Below are 20621 nucleotides of genomic sequence, written 5' to 3'. Positions count from 1 at the left end.
TATGATGAAGCGTGGTTCAGATACAATAAGTGGATTGGGCCCAGTAAGCACTTACCTTTAGAATCAAAAGAAATTATAAGAAGCTAAAGTTCAGTGGGGCAAGGCTGCCCGAGTTGTTTTAGGAGGAAGCATTATTTTCGAACTGACTTGGGTCCAAAGATGTTTACGTTTGGACTTAGCCATTAAAATAGAATTCAAAATCTCTAGCAGGAGGAGGCAGATGTCTGTGTCTAAAACATTTCCATGAGGTCGGACACTTGTTTGGCAAGGACCAATGAAAATTATTTGCTGCTGCTGAGAAGAACATAGCCGAGAAGGCACAAAGTCAATCAGACCGACGATGCACCTGAGGTGGTTGGTCCTAGTCTACTACCAGTTTTCAATGCTGTTTTGGCCACAATTTACTAGGACCTCAGCTTTGTGTTTTGGCCATTTGGACACCTTCAGCATAACAACCAAGAGTCCTCGACTGGTGGGACACCTCTTGGAGGTTCATGACTAACTCAGGCTGGGTCCAGGTGTGGGATCAACATGGAGAGAGCTTTTTGTATCTCTGCGGCTCTGAATAGTAGGACAGCAAGTTAGCGCTTGAAGTAAATCAAATAGTCCTGGGTTTAGGTGAAAATGCAGGGCTCAACAGCAGAACTATTCTCTGAGTTATTAAGGCAGGCTCCAGATAGGAAAGCAGCCCTTACAGGTACAAGATCAGTTTTTCAGAGTGTACAGCCAGTGGTAGCAGCAGGAAGTCTTCTAAAAGTCCTTCCATAGGTCCAGTAGTGAACTGAAGAGTGGGTCTGAAGGGCAGATTTTTATACCCTTGTGTCCTTCTTCTGGAAGATGGGAGAAGCTTTTAGAAATGTTTAGTGAAGTGACAGGAATTTCCTAACTACCCTGCCATGGTTCCAATCTGGCTGCAGTGATATTGTGAGGTATTTAGGGACCTTTGTGTGAAGGCAGTGCAAACCCTATTCAGTTGCAGTGGGGCTGTGCTCAACTACACCCCCATCCTGACAGCAGATGGCCCATTGAGTTACACCTAAGCCTTCTATTGTGGGACTGTCCGGGAGTTATTCAAAAAGTCTACCTTTCAGCTTCACTCAGTCATGTGACCAAAAAGCTAAGGGCAGGAAAATGCTTACTTTCTAAAAGTGCAATTTTCAAAATAGTAATGAAAAATCACACCTTATGATTAAAGAGGGTTTATCTTTACAATGTTATAGATAGAAAATATGGTATAAGCACCTGCTCCCAATTAGGAGTTTCAGTTTATTTAAAAGAAATAAGGAAACCCCAATGTTATCCTATGAGAGGGGTAGGCCTCACAGTACTGAAAAATATGTCCAACTTTTTAATTATACAGCACCCTACCCTATGGCCTACTGAAGGTCTATCTTTGGAAATCATTATATGTAATAATGGGGGGGTGGTAGGGCTGGCAAGGGAGTTTAAATGCAAAATATACATGCAGTTTAAAACTGCATTCAAGCTGCAGTGGAATTTCTAAGGCATTTTTTAAGGTGCTGCTTCAGTGGGTGGCATAATACGTTCTGAAGGCCCACTGGTAGCATTTAATTTACAGGCCCTGGGTTTATGGTATACCACCCTAAAAGTCACTAATACGCAAATTAAATATGCCAATCAGGTGCAAGTCAATCAAACCATGTTTAGGGGAGGAAGCAGTAACATCTTAGCATTGGTTAGCAGCAGTAAAGTGGATAGAGTCTTAAGGCCCACACAAATGAATTCCTTCACCAAAAAAGGAGGTAAGCTTGGGGGAGGTAAGGGGGGGTTTATTTGGGGGAAGACCACCCCAAGGGTGACAAGTCTAACAGTAAGGTATTCTGCTAATGAATGCTAGACTACATCTTGAGAATCCTAAATGTAGACCTTTTTTTACACATGACCATGGGAACAGTCAATTACTGTGATGATAAAGTGAGCATGCCAATCACCTACAGCACTATCAAGTTTGTCCTCATTAAACTGAATGATGCTCACTCTGTTACAACAGATATACAGAAACTGATTTGCAGGAACAGGAAACTAATTTATGTTCATTTCTAAAATGCAGATCAGTTATTTTTCAACAAGCACAATTCTGAGTGACAGGAGTCAGTTTCCTTCTTTTTTCCGCACTATACCCAGTGATGACTTCCAATCCCATGGTCTAGCCCAGCTCGTGGTACATTTTGGGTGGACCTGGGTTGGCCTTTTGGCTCTGGACAATGACTATGGGCAACAAGGCATCCAAATACCTCAGGCAGAGCTTGCACAGACTGAGGTGTGCGTTGCTTTCTCTGAGAAAATCGTTACAAGTGCAGCCAACAAGAATGCTTATTATATAGTTCAAGTTATAAAACGTTCCACTGCAAAAGCCATAGTTGTTTTTTCTAATGATGCAAATCTTATCCCTATAATGGAGGAGATATTGAGACAAAATGTGAGCAGGATTATCTGGATTGCCAGTGAGGCATGGTCAACATCTACTCTCCTTTCACACAAGAAATATTCTGGAATCCTCGCTGGCACTGTTGGGTTTGCAATCCACAGTAGAGAAATGCCAGGCTTTCAAGAACATTTAAACCAGATCCATCCTTCAGGGACTTCAGATGATGTATTCCTCAAACAGTTCTGGGAAGATGCTTTTGACTGCAGGTGGTTAGATCATAAAAAAGCCTTGATGCCGTGGGTAAATCAAACTCAACTCTGCACAGGAAGTGAAAATCTGGACAGCCTTGATATTAGCTACAATGATATAGAACAATTGAGAATAGCGTACAATGTCTATATTGCTGTTTATGTCATTGCACATGCTTTAAATGACATGTATTCCTGCAAAAACGGGACAGGACACTTCCCAGGTCAACGCTGTGCCAACATCATCAATTTCCATCCATGGCAGGTGAGCACCTTTACTTCAATTGAATTAATAATATGTTAATGGCTCTTGATAATGCAGAATGGATTTTGTTTTAAGCTGGTGATCCACAGTTTCTGTGTGCCATTGGGGGATGTTGAAATGTTTTATTGAACGATAAAGTAAAGTATAGTCTAGAAGGCCACTTGTCTCTTTGTACTGTATCTTGGGTTAGATCCATGCAGTTGTTACCCTTCCTATTTAAAATCTCACCCATGATGCAATGCTCTGTATGTTCCTATTACAAAACACATCAGCTGCTGAGCTCTCCCTTTTCACTCTCACATATCAGGATAAATAAGCAGAGCAAACCCTCCTTTTAATTTTTAATTAATCTGCGATGGTTATGTGCTACGTCCAAGTAACAGCAGTAAATTGCTGCATCAGTCTTTCTTTCTTATAACATTAGAACCTTTTACTAATATATGTTTTCATATATTTGTGTTTTCTAACAGCTCTGGTTTTTTTTTAAAGAGAGTTCATCAATATATGGAGTCACTTCTCAATATTTCAAACAATACCTCAGAGGTCTGACTAGAGAACATGGTGTCCGCTTCAAATTATTTTGCATTATTTAATTAGGATATGGATGGTATCGGCATATCTATGGTACTGGAACTTAAGGAGAATGCCTTAAATATCACAAAACTGATGTATAAGTCTAGCATTCATATTGGACTGCTCTATATGCGGTATACCCTGTACCAATTTAACTATAATTGGCCTGTTTAGACCTGACAGCCAAGCTTTTGCCTCTTCCATTTTATTTTCCTTTTGTTTGCCGATAATAAAACTGTGCACACTTTACCACTGCTGACTAGTGCTAAAGTGCTCGTGCACTCTCCCCTAAACATGGTAATATTGGTTTATCCCCTATATCATATTTAATTTACTTTTAGATCTCTAGTAAAGTGGTAGCACATTTACAAATGGCCTGTAAATATATGCTACTAGTGTGCCCTTTAACCATATCTTAGGCCTGCCATTGCATTTACACTGCCCTGTAGATATAGCAAAAAAATTATTTTGCTAGATCCATCTAGTGTAATATTCAGAGAACAATTCAATAATGGCAAACGTAATGTACTTTTCAATATTAGAACCAATACTCTGGTAAGAGGGAGGAAAAAATAATCATACTTAGTAAAAAAAAAAAAAGAAGACACCTTCAAGAAAAATGCATAGGGAAATACAAGTGTGAATAAAACTGATATAATTCTGAAATGGTATAGAACCTGTAATGGAGATGATGAACCAGAAACAAAAAAGGCAAATTAAAAACAAATGGGATACAGACACACAGCTGAAACTGGACAAAATGTCCTGGTCAAATAAAAAATATGAGCGGGAGGTAGAGGGAAAAGAAAACAGAGTAAGGATGAAGAGGGTACCCAGAGGAGAAACGTGAGGACACAAGCAATTTAGGGATATGGACAACAAGCATGACAAACAGAAGACCACTGTAGGCATGGAGATTGATATCTTTTTACATATATCTTTTTTTAATCCAGCCCAGATAATGCCCCAGAAAGTTTGAACTAACTTGAACCAGACAGATATACAGGCTGTGAACTATATATCCCCCACAATTTACCAGACGTACATGTATATTAGAACATTATCATTCCTTTCAGAGACTACAGGATTATGTTAGTGAACTCAAGCACTATTTGCTTCCATAGGTGAACACACAAAATAAGCCATATATGTACATTTTAAAAAGGCTTTATAATTGATAAAGCCTTTTTAAAATGTACATATATGGCTTATTTTTATATAAAACACTAAATCCCTGTTCTTGTTCATGTTATATGAACTGATGTTATTGCAGAAATAAACGTAATGGTTATAAGAAAAAATGCTACACAGGAAATATAATATAGAAACTGGCAGCAGATCAAGTGAGTTTTATTGTATCAAAACAATAATTAAATAAAGCTTTGATGATACAATGGAATCCTTTCTTTCATATTTGGGAGTAAATATGTCTTATTATTAAAAGAGTCTTAAAGGAGGTTCATGAATGAGCTATTAACACTCATACCTTCCTCTTATTTTTAGTTGAAGGTTTTCAATTTGAAGTCTTGCTATGTTGAGCAGGATAATGTCCATTTGTAGGTTGTCACGCCTGTGCTGGAAAACATTCTGATACATTCAGATAACACCAGCATTGTTGGTGCTTGATTTTCAGTAAAGTGTCTTCAGTTTCAAAATTCACCAAGAAATTTCAAACTGTTCTCTAGTCTATTGGTCTTATATGCTGCTTGTGATATTGTCAAGAAGACGTTAGGCCTTGTGATTTGTGATGTAATGAGTGGAAATATAACGTATGAATTTCTTCTGCCCACTTGCTTCATTTTACTGCACTTCATAAATCACGCTATATGAATACATACCATATTGGCTGTTGAAGCACAATGAAGATATCTCAAACCATGTCATTATGAAACATGTACACAGAGTGAAATAATGAACAAAGTGTGATGCACATGAATGAATAAATAAATGAATTAGCAGTAAAAACATTTTTTATTGCAAAATGATGCTGAGCAAAACTATCAACAATATAATTTTCAAAATAACTATATTTGTAATAATTAAAAATGTAACTTATTTCTAAATTAGAAACATTAGCATATTGAATATGATGGTCTACTCACATCTAAAAATACATTTTTTGTAGCTTTGGAAAAATGTAAGCAGTAGCAATAAAAATATATTTTGAAAACTAAAATAAAAATATATAAACTGAAATGTAAATTAGTTTCTTTTTTTAAATACAGGAAATCATCTAATAACACACATAAATTAAATGGGTGTCTTTATTTTCCTAATAACAGACGTTCATGAGGTTTTTTTCTGTAACTGCAAGGTTTTTACACAAATGGCAATCAAAATTATTTTAATTTAAAATGTTGTTAAATACAGTCTAAAGCACATTCTCCATATCACTCAGCCAATATAAATGCAGAAAAATACAATATATTAAATATCAAACTTTTGTAATATTTATAATGAACATAAACATAAAAAACTATTTAAAAATCCGAAGGAATAAAAGCAGTTCAAAATAAAGACCCACCAATTTCTCAAACATAAGATATAAATTAGAATATTAAAATGTTAAAAAAATATAAAATTTTACTTGGGAGCATCATTTATCTTCTTAACACTACTCTTGCAAACATTGGAGAAATAATTAGGAGAGGGGGACATAGTTTCCATTTTAACTATAGCCCTGCAAATATTGATAAACTATATAAATGTGGGGCTGCAAAATGTTCTATTTTAACTCCAGGTAAACTAACATTGGGGAATGTGCCTACATTAGGGAGAGCGGTACAAAAGGGAGAGGACATATGTACCAATCTAACTCCAGTCATACAAACATTGGGACAAAGTATATATCAGGGGCATGTTTTGTATTGTAACTCTTGTCCCACTAATATTTGGCTAAGTGCATATATTTTGGGGTATGAAATGGGCTCTTCTAATTCCCCTAATATAATGGAAAGTGAACATATATCTTGGGCGGCATACTAACTATGTCAACTCCAGTCCTATGAACAATGGGAACAGTGCATATAATTGAGGAAGGCAAATGTACTAGTTGAACCCAAATCCTACTAAAATTGGGGTAAGTACATACATTTTGGGGTGCCAAATGTATCTATTCTAACTCCCATCCTACTATCATTGTGGAAAATGCATATATTTTTGGCTGTCAAATTTACTATTTTAATTCCAGTTTATTAACAATAGGTGTAAACTTACAAATTATGTGGTAAGTACATATATTTGGCGGGATCATATTTGATATTTGCTCCAATCCCACTTACATTATTAAATGAGCATAAAAAGGAGGGAGAGACTTCCTATTTACTAGTCTAGCTGGAGCCCTACAAAAGCTGTGAAAATGTATACTAACAATATGAATTTCTATCACAAAAATAATATAGAAAACTTTTATGTTTTCAGGCTTTGAATATTCTATAACATCTTTTCCATACTTTTCAAACTCTGTAGGGTGTCACATGTAATATTAATAGTACACTCCATCAAACTTATTAATTCAAAGTTTTATAGCTAGATACATTGTAACACCTAGCTTAAAACATATTGATGTTATTTACATTTTTAACATGTTAACTATACATTTCAGTTACTTTTTTATGTCTTGTTCATTGTTTGTTTTAAAGTATAAATCATATACATACATTATTACTAATATTGAGAACTAGAAACATATTTTAACCAATTTGTAAATGTATATATTATGTACTTATTACATTAACACATTTTACATTAATTATCACCAGCAACATATTTGAAATAATGCTTAGTTTACATAAATGTAGAAAAGAACAAATATTTTATCTATAGCATGTAATGATTTAAAATATTTTTAAAAAAGGATTTTGAAATTCAGCCCACCCTATTGCCTCAGTAAAACCTAAAACCCTGGTAAAATTACAATCTCAACAAACTGATCAAAATATAGTGAATAAACAATGAACTAATTTATCAACAATAATAGAATTCAACATGTATGTTAAAACGCTACCCACCGCATTTTCCTAATACAATTGCAAATGATGGGGAAACAATAAATCACCTAGCACAAAACCAAATAACATGTGGGTCCTTAAAATAATAACCACTCTTGAACACATAGGTAAACTAAATATCAAGCATTATCCCAGGAAAAACAATATATTCTGATTTAGAATAGACATCTATCAACAAGCAGGTAAACACACCAGAGGAATGAAAGTGTTAACAAAATTCATTAAAATACCTCCCACTCTTCAGGACACTTTGACAGTTTCTTAAGTAATTGAGCAAAAGTGAAGGCACAGACGATTCTAATTGATTTTGAAGTCTCTCTCAATGTCCAAAAGAGAATATCATCAGATTACTTAAGAAACTGTCAAAGTGTCCTGAAGAAGGTGTAAATACTTGAAACTCACACCGAAACGCAGCGTCGACCCTTTGTACTTTGACCTTTTTTATGTGTTCATTTTTATTGTTTTTGTCTAGAATGTAACCCCTAGTGGGAGGTATTTTAATAAATTTTGTTAACACTTTCATTCCTCTGGTGTGTTTACCTGTTTGTTGATAGATGTCTATTCTAAATCAGAATATATTGTTTTTCCTGGGATAATGCTTGATATTTAGTTTACCTATGTGTTCAAGAGTGGTTATTATTTTAAGGACCCACATGTTAATAGGTTTTGTGCTGATATTGGTATTTTCTAGCTAGGACTCTTGACTCTACAGAGTCCTACACTAAAATCACAGGTCCACATTTTCTAATTGCAGCATTTTCCCCCTACCTGTGTTTAAGTAAACCAGGGGAACCTTCCGCTCAATTTTTGTTGTTGAAACAATAAATCAATGCAATAGATAAAAAATGAATACATGAAAAATGATTAACATAAATCATTTAATCATCAATAAACCTACAACATAATTAATATTGTTTGCAAAACATTCTCAGCCAGTAAACTAATAAACAACAAATACAGTACAAAACCAATATTAACTACCACATTATTTTAGCAAATAGTATTATAAACATTTGATATCATAATTTATAAACAAAAACAGAAAAAATAATCTCCCTTGACTGCAATATGTTTGCATCCAGAATATTCTGATGTAAATATTAAGGTCAACAATATTTTGGAGTTGATACTCAGGATCCATACTGGCAAAAATAAAACCTCGATCCTGGCAATGTAGCATCTGACAAATTTGCCACATACCACATGCCTTTTGTTGATCAGTAACACAGAAAAAGCTGTGTCATCCAACTTCATATGTAGATGAACACAACACACTCATGAATCAACCTTTAGATCATAATGCAGCAATGAGACAGTCAATGTCAAATGCATCTCACCTTGCCATGCTTTATTTGCCTGCACCCTACCTCTGTGTTTACAGTAAACATGGTCTGTAGGGTTTCTCAAGACCTCAGATGATATAAATGACTGATAGTCAGCAAGAATTCATCCTCTCCCCAGTGGTTTTCAATTTTACATTGAATAATCTGGAATTGTTCTTACTAACTGTGGAAGTAAGATTATGCAATATCCTGATAACCCACAATGTATCTGACAATATCCACAGTCAACAATATCTACCAGTTCAATTAATATCTCCCCATTTCCCAGTCACGGGTATCTGTGCCAGCTGAAAGGTATATTGGGCGAAGATGAAAGTATCAGTAAAATGAGGAGTTAAATCTAAGTTTAGCAGAAATATGTATGGTTAAGATCTTAGACAATACAGTTTAGACAGAAGATGGATGGGAATCCTAACAGAGGATGTGAATCTACTGGGTTTGTGAATAGGTATGAGATACAAATGCCATTGTGTTGGTGATATGCCTGTCTTATCTCTAGTATGAAACAGCAATTTTGTATCTGTTACTCTGAGTTTACTAATGCAGTGTGTTTTATGTCATGTCCTGTAAAAGGTTTTGGGTTGTTACCCAAAGACCATCTTACAATGTGTCTGAGGCCATGCTTTGTAAATAGGACTATTTCCTAATTTCTGAGTTTCTATAAGAGGGAATATGAGAAGGTCATCCTTTCTGCCCTGATCACACCCCATTTTTTGGCTGATACCGGTGATAACTGACTCTGAATGTGCCCTGAGCCCTGCTAACCAGACGCAGGTCCAGTGCTCTTTTTAAAAAGGGTATATGGTAATTTGGAGCAACTACATTTGGCACAAACAACCTACCTGTAAGTCACAATCATGTGGTAGAACAAAGCAAACCCAAGGAAATGATAGACAGAGCGCTGAAACTTTTCAGACACTCACCCTCAGTCACAGATCTGGGTTGAATCCACCATCGCTCTTTAGCTCACTTCACCACCCCAGTTCAGACCCAGCCATATGCAAATCAGTCTTGGCGCTATGCCTCATGGGAACAGATCAGTCCAACTGCCAAGCCAGGTCTTCCCTGGACCAGAAACAAGGATCCTGGAACCAGTTTTGGGGTAACCAAGATGCCAGTTATCAAGGACTGAGGGAGGGAATAATGTATTGAGACCTTGTCTGGGCGTACATTGTGTTGGTGGCCTATAGCTAGTGGTATGTGCATACTTACCCTTACTAATAATCCACCTTCCAACATGGAAGAATGGGCTATCTTGTGTTAAGTTATACTGTTGTTTCTTAACCGCATGTCCTCTAGATAGCTCTTGGCATGGGCCACAACAACCAGGATGAACCTGTTGTCTAAGGCTGTCTTGGGGTCCAAAGGTACAACAATATTGATGCCTACCCTCTCAAAGGGAGAGCCAACCACAGGTGGGATAATACCTACTGAATGCCTCTGAGGCTGTCTTAATCCAGGGCTAATAGAAGTGAGCAACAAGCCTGGTGAAAGTCTTGCTTTACCCCAGTTGTCCTACCAAGAGAATATCATGAGCCAACCCTTGTAGGAAGTCCCTGTAACACTGGGGGACCACTACCACACAGGCTGCCCCAGGTCTAGGAACCTTAGACTCATTATGGGAGGTAATTCTCCCAGACAACGTGATCTCCAGAAGGATCACTTGCTGCCTGGTCCTCAGCTTGCCACCTCAAGCCCACTAGTTGGGCCTCTTTTTTATGGCTTGCAGAATTTCTCTCTGGTGGGCCCACCCTCAACTTGCCAAAAAGCATGCTCAGGCAGTTCACCCAGAGTGTAATGTCCTTCCTGGTTGACGCTGGAGCATCCTCCTCAGATGTCCCATCAACCTTGACCAGGGGAACTTCAGGGGCGGGTTTTACACAACCCTTGCCCTTATTCTTTGTGGCATATGCCTAGGCAATTTTTTCAGGCTCCAGGCACCATTAACTCCCTTATTGGTCAGCCAAGGCCTGTGTGACCACACAGATCCACTCTGGCAATCCAAATATCTCCAAGTATGACCTGAGCTGTACTTCCTTCCAGATAGTGTGTTCCAAGATGTTGCCGACAGACAATCTACTGGCACGGTAGCGCTAGCAGCTACTTTTTGAGAAATGGAGTCCCACCTCATTCCAAGGGAAACATAGTCACTGGTTTATGACTATCACAGTTGTCTGCAAACTATGACTTGCTGGAATGTCCTAAGGAAGAAATGCTCCGAAGACACTAGCTGACATCTTACAGAATCATGCTGGTTTCTTTTTTCCTTAGACAGTCAAATTGTTGCCCTTTGATAGTGACCCCATGTCCATACTTGGAAGTATTTACTGGCATATGGGTTTTTGACACCATCTATTTATCCTGCAGTGCTTCTAGGGTCACCTCTGTCTTCCCCCAATGCTAAGCAGTAGCATCTCCACCCCATGCACTTCCCTAACGAACCCAGGCACCTGACCACCAGTGGGAGACCATGCCTTCTTGGGACATTTAGACTCTCCCTTGGAGTGCCCATATGTGTAACCCTCAGTACATTGGGAGACACACACCACTGTCTGTTTCTCAGGGAATCTCTTTTTCTGGGGCCTAGACTGGGACTGGTTAACATTTTAACCTTGAACATTATTTTGACCATTTGAGAACTCTTAACTTTTAGGATTTTGTCGACCCTCTTTCTTCTTGACGGACCCCTGACTACTTTTTGGGATTAGGCTCATGCATTTTCAGTCACTTGGGTGCTGACCCAGAGGTCTGCCTCGTCAGCAGGCTTCCTGAGAACAGTCAGTCTGCTGTCAACTAGATGGTGATGCAGCTCTATAAAAAATAACGAGTATGTGCTCCCTGAGAATCAAGTAGTACAGTCCATCATATTCATTGTCTTTGCTGCCCCTCATCCATCCCTTCAGTGCCTTGTTAGAGTGGTCCCTGAAATTCACTCAAGACTGGTACAGGAAATTGTGACTGTCCCTGAACCTCAGGCAATACATTTTAGTAAACAGCCCAAATTTTGATAACAGGATGGCTTTCATGGGGTTGTATCTGGTTTGGTCTGCTACTTCTAGAGTCAGCCAAGTGTCCCTCCCTACTAGAAGCCTATGCTTCCACAGAAACTCCACTGGGTTCTTGTGTATTCTATGGGTCACCTCATAAGCTGACAACTATTCATCCATGTCGTTCCCGACCATATAAATGAGTACCAAGTCCTTGGAGATCTTGACCTTCTTATCATCTTCAGACACTGAGGTAATGCTGACACCATTGCTGGACTCTACTTGCGTTGCCCTCGGTTTCAGCTCTTTAATGCTCCTTCCAGAGTATAAATACTTCTAATCAAGATTCTCCTCCATCCTGATCTTGGCCATCTGTAGTTGAAACTCCCTCTATGCCTCCAGCTCCTCTTAGGACAGGGCACACAATGAAAAACAGTTTGCTGCTCTGGCAGGGAGTTTCACTCAGAGGAAAGGTCATCCCCCTCCCTTGATGACTGCATTTCAGGGCTGATGTCTACATCATGATCCTGCTTCTCCACACCATTCTCCTCGCCTTGCTCCTCTGTGGCTGTCAGTGACTAGACCTTCCTCTAAGTTCTCAGAGCTTACTGTAGCTCCAACTTCATGGTACCCTTCCTGGTTGGAGCACCCTTTCCTGGCAGAACTGCATGAGCTCAGCCACAGTATAACTTTCCAAGTTGACTTCCTCAAGCTCCATCACTGCAGGCATGGTCGCAGACAGCCAGCTAGCAAGGAAAGTAGATTTGAAAATAACTAATCAAGGAGAATATAACAACTTGAAATGGTCTTATTTATGGGGGTGGTAGTGTAAGACTAAATTACTGTAAGGCACTGCACAAACACAAGTCCACATCCTCACTGCTAAACACCAGTGTCAAAAATTGGGCTGTGGTTGGAGGAGGTTAAAGCTTTCTGATGCAGCAACCAAAATTCTTTCCATGGTGAAGTCATAACCAAACCCTAAATTAAACTATGCTGAACCCTTGAGTAGCTTGGTACAGAGTAATTAGGCCTAACTCAGAGGCAATGTCTAAAGTATTTGTACGCAAAAGAAACAACTGATGGACGGAATGCTGGACAATGCAAACATTCAACCCCAAGTCACAAATATCTGGGTTTAATCCATCATTCTTTTGCTCACCACACCACCCCAGTTTGTATCCAGCCATATGCAAATCAGTCTTGACCCTGTTCCTTGTGGGAACTGTCCAGCCCAAACTGCAAAGACTGGTCCTCCCTGGACGGGAAACAAGCATCCTGGGACCAGTTTCAGGGCATCACCCAGGCTATCTTGAATCCAGTGGTATAGTGAGCACGGGCCCCATGCCTGGGCATACCCTTCCCACTAAGGGCGACATTTTTAAAAGAAACTATTGATGGACAGAATGCTGGACAATGCAAACATTCACTCCCAGTCACAAATGGTCTGAGTGTAATCCATCATTTTTTTGCTCACCACACCACCCAAGTTTGAACCCAGCCATATGCAAACCAGTCTTGACCTTGTTACTTCTGGGAACGGTCCAGCCCGAATTGCAAAGCCAGGTCCTCCCTGGATGGGAAACAATCATCCTGGAACTGGTTTCAGGGCATCACCCTTCATCAGCCAGGCTAGCTTGAATCCAGTGGTATAGTGAGCACAGGACCCACGTCTGGGCATACCCTTCCCACTTAGGGCAACATTTGCAAAAGAAACAATTGATGGACGGAATGCTGGACAATACAAACATTCACCCCCAGTCACAAAGATCTAGGTTTAATCCATCATTCTATTGCTCACCACAACACCCCAGTTTGAACCCAGCCATTTGCAAATCAGTCGACCCTGTTTCTTGTGGGAACAGTTCAGTCCGAACTACAAAGCCAGGTCCTCCCTGGACCCTAAACAAGCATCCTGGGACCAGTTTTAGGGCATCACCCTTCATCAGCCAGGCTATCTTGAATCCAGTGGTATAGTGAGCATGGGACCCACGTCTGGGCTCACCCTTCCCACTTAGGGCGACGTGTGCAAAAGAAACAATTGATGGACGGAATGCAGAACACTGCAAACATTTACTTCAAGTCACAAAGATCCGGGTTTAATCCTTCATTCTTTTGCTCACTGTGCCACTGGATTCAAGCTAGCCTGGCTGTAGAAGGGTGACATACCCTGAAAACGGTCCCAGGATGCTTGTTTCTTGTCCTTGGAGGATTTGGCCTGGCAGTTCGGTTTGGACTGTTCCCATGGGGCACAGGGTCAAGACTGATTTGCATATGGATGGGTCCAAAGTGGGGTGGCGTAGTGGGCAAAAGAAAGATAGATTTACCAAAGATCTTTTGACTGGGGTAGAATATTTGCATTGTCAGCATTCCGTCCATCATTTGTTTGTTGTAACACTTTTCGCCCTAAGTGGGATGAGTATGCTCAGACGTGGTTCCCTTGCTCACTGTGCCACTGGATTCAAGGTAGCCTGGCTGAAGAAGGATGAAATACCCTGAAACCGGTCCCAGGATACTTGTTTCCGGTCCAGGGAGGACTTGGCCTGGCAGTTCTGTTTGGACTGTTCCCAAGGGGCATGGGGTCAAGACTGATTTGCATATGGCTCGGTCCAAACTGGGTGGCGTAATGGGCAAAAGAAAGATGAATTTAACTCAGATCTTTTGACTAGGGGAGAATGTTTGCATTGTCAGTATTCCGTCTGTCATTTGTTTGCTGTAACAATAAAGTATTTGTACAACACTTCAAACAGTAGTGAGCTGGGCTGTGAAGAATTCTGGGGTTTTGCATCAGTTCTGATAAGCTAGCAACTTTGTGGCAAGGATTTGCATCACTCTCTGTTGCCTCTGATGATACTGGCAGCCATTATGGGAACTTTGTGGCTTTGTGGGGCTTTACATTTTTTTACGTTGCTTCTCATTGTTTTCTACGGGGACTATAGCTGGGCTTGGCAGAGCACCTACAGGCCCACTTCCCAGGGCTCAGGTCTGAGGTGGCATCACTTGGGAGGGAAGGATTTAGAGATGGCGGAATTCCAAATCCAGATTGAAGGTTGTTGGGAGTCTGTTATGTATATGAAGCCTCTGATCAGGTGAACAACCAAATAGCCCTCGGAGTCACCCTGGCATTCTGGGTTCAAGAGATGTAGGTCTAGTCCTTCTCGCCCAGACAATAGGGCAGCAGGCAGCACAGCCAGACAGCAGCACAGCAAGGCAGTAGTCCGGCAGGGTAGCAGTCTGCCAGAGTGGCAGTCCTTCAGCATCTCAGCAGTTTTTTTTTCTAGCAGAGTAGCCACATATGTACTAAAAAAAATGGAAGGTTTGAGTATGGCAAAAGTATTCTTTTTCGAGGTTTAACTGACAGTAAAAAACTGCATACAGGATTCAATGGCTGGCCTGAGACATGTTTAAAGGGCTAATAGATGGGTTGCACAATCAGTGCTACAGGCCTGCTAGTAGCATTTAATTTACTGGCCTTGAGCACATGCACTGCCACGTTACTAGGGAACAACAAGTAAAATACATTTCCCAATTTTACCATGTTTTAAGAAGTGAGCGCATGCATTTTAGCTCAGGTTTTCAGTATCAAAGTTCACAGTGTTCTGAGACCAACAAAACAAGATCAGCAAATAGGAAGGCAAAGTTTAAGAGGAAGACCACCCTAAGGCTGACAGGTCTAAAAGCTGGGCAAATATAGATGACTGGATTAGAACACTGTTTTGTTCTTGTTCAGCAGTCAGTAACATAAACACTAAAAACTCACCACTTTCTACGGGGAGTTAGCAATGGATTAAATACACAATCACTGCAAAAAGAAAAATTGAGTACTGGAATAAAGAAATGATCTAGGAGCCAGAGACCCATGTTCATATCAGTATCACAAACGTCACAGATAATACAGAACCAAGAAAAACTGCATAACAATAAAGCACATGCATACTCTTTTGAATAAATGGTATTCCATTTATAAAAATCACACTATCAGCTCTTTATTATTTTGTTATTCACAAACCCTGTGTTTAATTTTACTAATAGTAATTTGAGTTCTGTCCTATCTTTTTATACGTGATATTCTCTGCTCCAACTGCGGAGTATCCACAGCTGTAAAATTACTTTTGTAAAATTAAACTCGCAGTTTGTCAATACCCCGAAAAACAATTTACAAAAAAATTGTACGCTTAAATTTGAAAATCAGGCCCTTATTTGAAAACAATCTCTCCCTACCATACTATTCAAACATTTTTGGGTGTGATATAAAATATTTATAGTACATTCTTCCAAACATTACATTTTACACTGTAAGTTTACCCTTGTGAAAAAGGCCCTTATTTTGTAACAACCTCAAACTACCAACTGAAACAGTGCAAATATTTAAGAGTGCTTCCATTCTTTGACCACCAGGTGCTCCACTACATCAAGAATGTTCACTTCCCAAATTCAGATGGGCAAGAGTTGTATTTTGATGAGAGAGGAAACCCCCCTGCAGTGTATGATGTTGTAAACTGGCAGCTGGATAAAAATGGCAGCATCAAGCAAATGATGGTGGGAAGCTATGGCTCCAGTTCTACCTTACATCAAAGTCTGGTCATTGATGCTGATGCCTTTCGATGGACAGCAGGAGACACTCAGGTACGCCATCTTTCATAAAGATCTTGCATCTCATTGAGTAGAGACAGCTCGCCAGTGACATAGGAAAATGGAGATTATCACTGCAAATGGATTCTTTCATCTACAAAATCCCAGATCAAAATCTGTCCATGACAGCCTCCCATGTGTACTTCAACAAGAAAATGTGAGGAGATTTCTTGATATAGCAGCTACATAGCTCCAAAACCTTAAATGGAAACGGGAAGTCCAAGTTTCCTATGCGGGCGCTGCTCCACTTCTTTAGCTTGTTCTGCTCTAAGGGGCTGCAGTTTCCAGGGTGCCAGGACTGTTCAGCCATTTGTACCTCTTCTGGCTGCTACCTTGCCAGGAAAAGCAAAAGTAGGATGTAGAGGCTAGGTTAACTGATGCATCCTAGAACCTGCTCCTGCCATGTTGTGTTGGAACAGAGAAAAACATGGGAAAATGATATCATATGGGCCCGATTCACAAAAGTAATATGAGACAAATCCTAACGTTACGACTTTTGGTGTTCACAAAGTGCATTTATGAGTACTAAAGTTAGGAACCTTAGCTTTAGTACTCCTAAATGCATTTTGTGAATACCAAAAGTCTTAAAGTTAGGATTTTGTCTCAGTTAAACTTAAGTTTTGGTCTTAAGTTAACCAAAAACTTAACTGCTTGTGGCTAGTCACCCAACAGACACATTGACACTCAACAAGAGACTTACTTTACGATGTATCTAGAGAACACAACTAGCCACTCAGCAATTTCCTACCACACAGTGCAAATCAACCAACACTTCGCTGTCATTAACATTTGCAACTCAAGTACATGCCCCACTCAATAAAACAACACACCACCTCAAGCCACATATTAACACTCCCACCAACCACAATGATAGTCACCCAACGTTATCCACACTTTCCAAATCACACCTTAACTTTGTCACTTGTGCCACATCATCAGGACTGTTTTTGACACTCATGCCCTGTACATCCACACAGGTGAAAGAAACATACAAGCAAAATGTATTCACAAGTTTTCGCACACTGCAGTGTAGAAAGACAGCTTGCTGCTCTGTGCTGCTCCGCGCTACATAGAAGGGAGAGGCAGGAAAGTGCCATATTTACTATTATATGGAGCGTTACAGCTCTCCGCCTGTGCTGGTGCATAATCTGCTGTCTAGCGCCAACGCAGGTGCCCTGGTGCCATTGTGCAAAGGTGAAGAGGTAATGGGTAACCCAATTAACCCTTGTAGGTAAGGGCAATGAACAATTCAAAGTAGGGAAAAGCTACAAGGGATTTAGTTTGTTTACTGAGTTGAATTAATTTGGTGGCATCAGTCAATAGAGTTAGTTCTCAAGAATCTAAACTAAAACAAAAATGTAACCATAGGATAACAGTACAGTTATTTTCAATAAGGAAAACATTCAATGTCAAAAGCACAAAGATAAAAGAAGCACACGGAAAAATAATTATATCTGAAAAGGTATTTATATTGAATTAATCAGGAAATTATTTCACGGGGAATCAAAAACAAATAAAGGTGAGCAAAGCAAGTTATGAACAGATGTATGCGTAAGTCAACAGATCAGTACATAACAATTCATCAACTCCTTTCTTTGGTACAGGGTAACCGAGTCCACTCATGAACAAAGGTCTACTCTTGAAGCGATGTTTAGCTTTGGAGATGATGATTTGGTCGACGTTTCGGTCTTGAGTGCTGTTGTCTATAAGACCATCATCAGGACTAATATTTATGCACAATAGTTGCCCCTTTGCAGTGAGGACAAGAGTAATCGGGCCAGAGGAATAATAAGGAGACTTGGATACCGCAAATATGTTTGCTGGTATTGGTATCTTCTATCAGAGCGTCTGAAATGTAAATGGTTGGTCCACTAAATGAAACCCCAAGTTCACCAATTGGTTGCTTATCAGTCAATATCTGCAGACAGCGCTTCGGGAAGATAAATCGTTAGCAAGAGCATTCCGGCTCTGATCAAGAGTTAACACAAGCACTTTTTTCTCTTTTTTTCTCATTTCAGCTCTTTTGAGTTCTAGGTCCAGAGGAGAACCCCACATAATCATTTTTTTGGGAGTTCGAAACGCCTCGACTATATTATGATCATTCAAGTGTGTAAAAGTATACTATCAGGCTCTCCCTCTTTTGCATTTTGAAAATAATTCTTGGGTAAAAATTTGACGAGATTGCCCGGGTACCATGAATAGTACACTGTTTGGTCACTGCCCAAACCAAGGTTGTTAAAAACAGTTTTCCAAATAATGTGCAACCATTTTTGGGCCTTTTCTTCACTTTTTAATTTTTCCACGTCCTTAATTTTTCACGATTTGAACTTTGGAAATAGAGCTTGTTCATTTGTGAATTGTACAATTTGTTGTCTATGTCATGTTTTGTGTTGACTAATAAGCGTGATGAATAGTATATGCAAAATATGTAATGTATGTGTTCAAATATGTGTGGTCTATGTAAAATTGGCTCATGGTATTTTTGTGTTAACCTTAGAGATTTATGAAGCTGCGGCTGAAACAAAGAAGGCACCTTGAGTCAGACGTTCTAGTATTTTACCCTCTATACACCTCCAAGGGCCATCAGGACACACTAAATCGAGGCAACATCTTAAGACTCACGGCATCAATACCTAATCTTGCGGGCATGAGGACAAAGGATTTACTCTCTATAGAGTTTATACATACCACCAACCCTCAATGTCCAGAGGCAAAAAATACAACGTGGACCACAAGTGAAACCGCAGAAGCAACCTTGGCCAAAGTGGGCGCATTTCAAATCTGGGGCATTGATATTGCCCCCTTCCAAAAACCTGCCTATCCATTGCCATTACTAAGCAGCGCAACCCCAGAACTAAAGACACACCAAGTACACCTAAACAGTGTACTTAGGGGAGCACGGGGACGATCGTGTCAACAGAGTGCAAGCAGCAACTGGGACCGACAAGAAATGGTTCCATGGGTTGCTGCTAGAACAAGCCAAGGCTGCAATAAGGAAGTAATATCGCGCACCATCACATTACACACAGAGGACCACTGATGCGACAAACGCGACAGAAGCCACAGCAGAGAAAATGAGTCCTATTTCAGATCATGCTTGTGAAATATAAAAGGCCTAGCAACTAAAATCGAGGATCCAGAATTCCTACAGCATGTAACAACTTTTGATATCATTTTTCTGCAGGAAACCTGGCTCCTGGCTCCTCAGCAAATTGAGGGCTATACCTGCTTTGCTACTCCAGCAACAAGGATAGGCAGATTTGGCCACAGCTCAGGTGGGCTAGCAACCTTTGTCTCCACAACAAATATATCCTCAACAACTCTCATGGACTCGATGACAAATGCAACAATTGCAGTTATAATTGCAATCCCTCTCGAGGACGAAGTAAAGGAGGTGTGCCTAATTAACATGTATGTCCACCCTAAACGGAAAGCAAAAGACTCAACAGCACTTGCAAACCAAGTAGCAAAGCATGCTACAGCGATGAAAAACCTGACCTTCATTTTGACTGGGGACGTAACCCAACATCTTATAGGTTCATCACAAGGAGAGGAGGTAGCAATACAAAACGGAATTTACAACATTTCTACACAGTGTCATCCACCGTACAGAAAGAAAAAGCACTGCAACAATCGCCTACTTGCAGATTTAGAACACCTAAATCTTTGAGCCTTAAGTGGAAGATTTCCGGACGATACTCCACCAGTCAACTCTTTCTATTCCTCCACAACAAGCTCCATATTGGACCACACCTTTGCAAGTCTTGCACTCTTTCCACATTCTGGGTATTGAATGGGGGACAAGGGCGACAGCGACCACGGCCCCCAAGAAATCCAAATAAAAGCGACGGGAGCAAGACCAATCAGCATGGATGCAACACTGGGTACGACCTATACCTTCAACCTAAGAAGGATCAAATGCCAAGCTTTTAGATAGATATGCAGAACCCTTTGCTACAAAAAACTACTGACAGAAAGCTTGGAAAAAAACTCAATCTCGAAGGATCAAAGACAACTGCTGAAGCGTTTAAAAAAATCAATAAATGTAACTCTGCGCAGGCTGAGAGGATTCCCAGAGAACGTCTCTGCACAAGCTTCCTTAAATGCACAAAGGGCAAAACTAAAAACGCTGAAATGGAAAATAAACAGTGAGCGTGAGAAGGTATTTTGGGCA

The 20621-nt window shown here is 39.9% G+C and overlaps 1 protein-coding gene across 1 annotated transcript in view; it reads left to right on the top strand.

Annotated features, from left to right (window-relative positions):
• The window catches only part of LOC147662578 (extracellular calcium-sensing receptor-like), a 71857-nt gene extending 51740 nt beyond the window's left edge, over window positions 1–20117 (top strand). The window contains exons 3-5 of the mRNA XM_086951070.1: window positions 2072–2902; window positions 16214–16441; window positions 19632–20117. Of these exons, the coding sequence (XP_086807196.1) occupies window positions 2072–2902; window positions 16214–16441; window positions 19632–20117 (1545 nt within the window). The remainder of the gene's footprint in view (window positions 1–2071; window positions 2903–16213; window positions 16442–19631) is intronic.
• Window positions 20118–20621: the final 504 nt, after the last annotated feature.

The sequence above is a fragment of the Lissotriton vulgaris genome, unplaced genomic scaffold (assembly GCF_964263255.1).
Source record: "Lissotriton vulgaris unplaced genomic scaffold, aLisVul1.2 SCAFFOLD_4485, whole genome shotgun sequence".
NCBI classification, from domain to species: domain Eukaryota; kingdom Metazoa; phylum Chordata; class Amphibia; order Caudata; family Salamandridae; genus Lissotriton; species Lissotriton vulgaris.
This window is presented reverse-complemented; position numbering and strand designations above follow the sequence as displayed.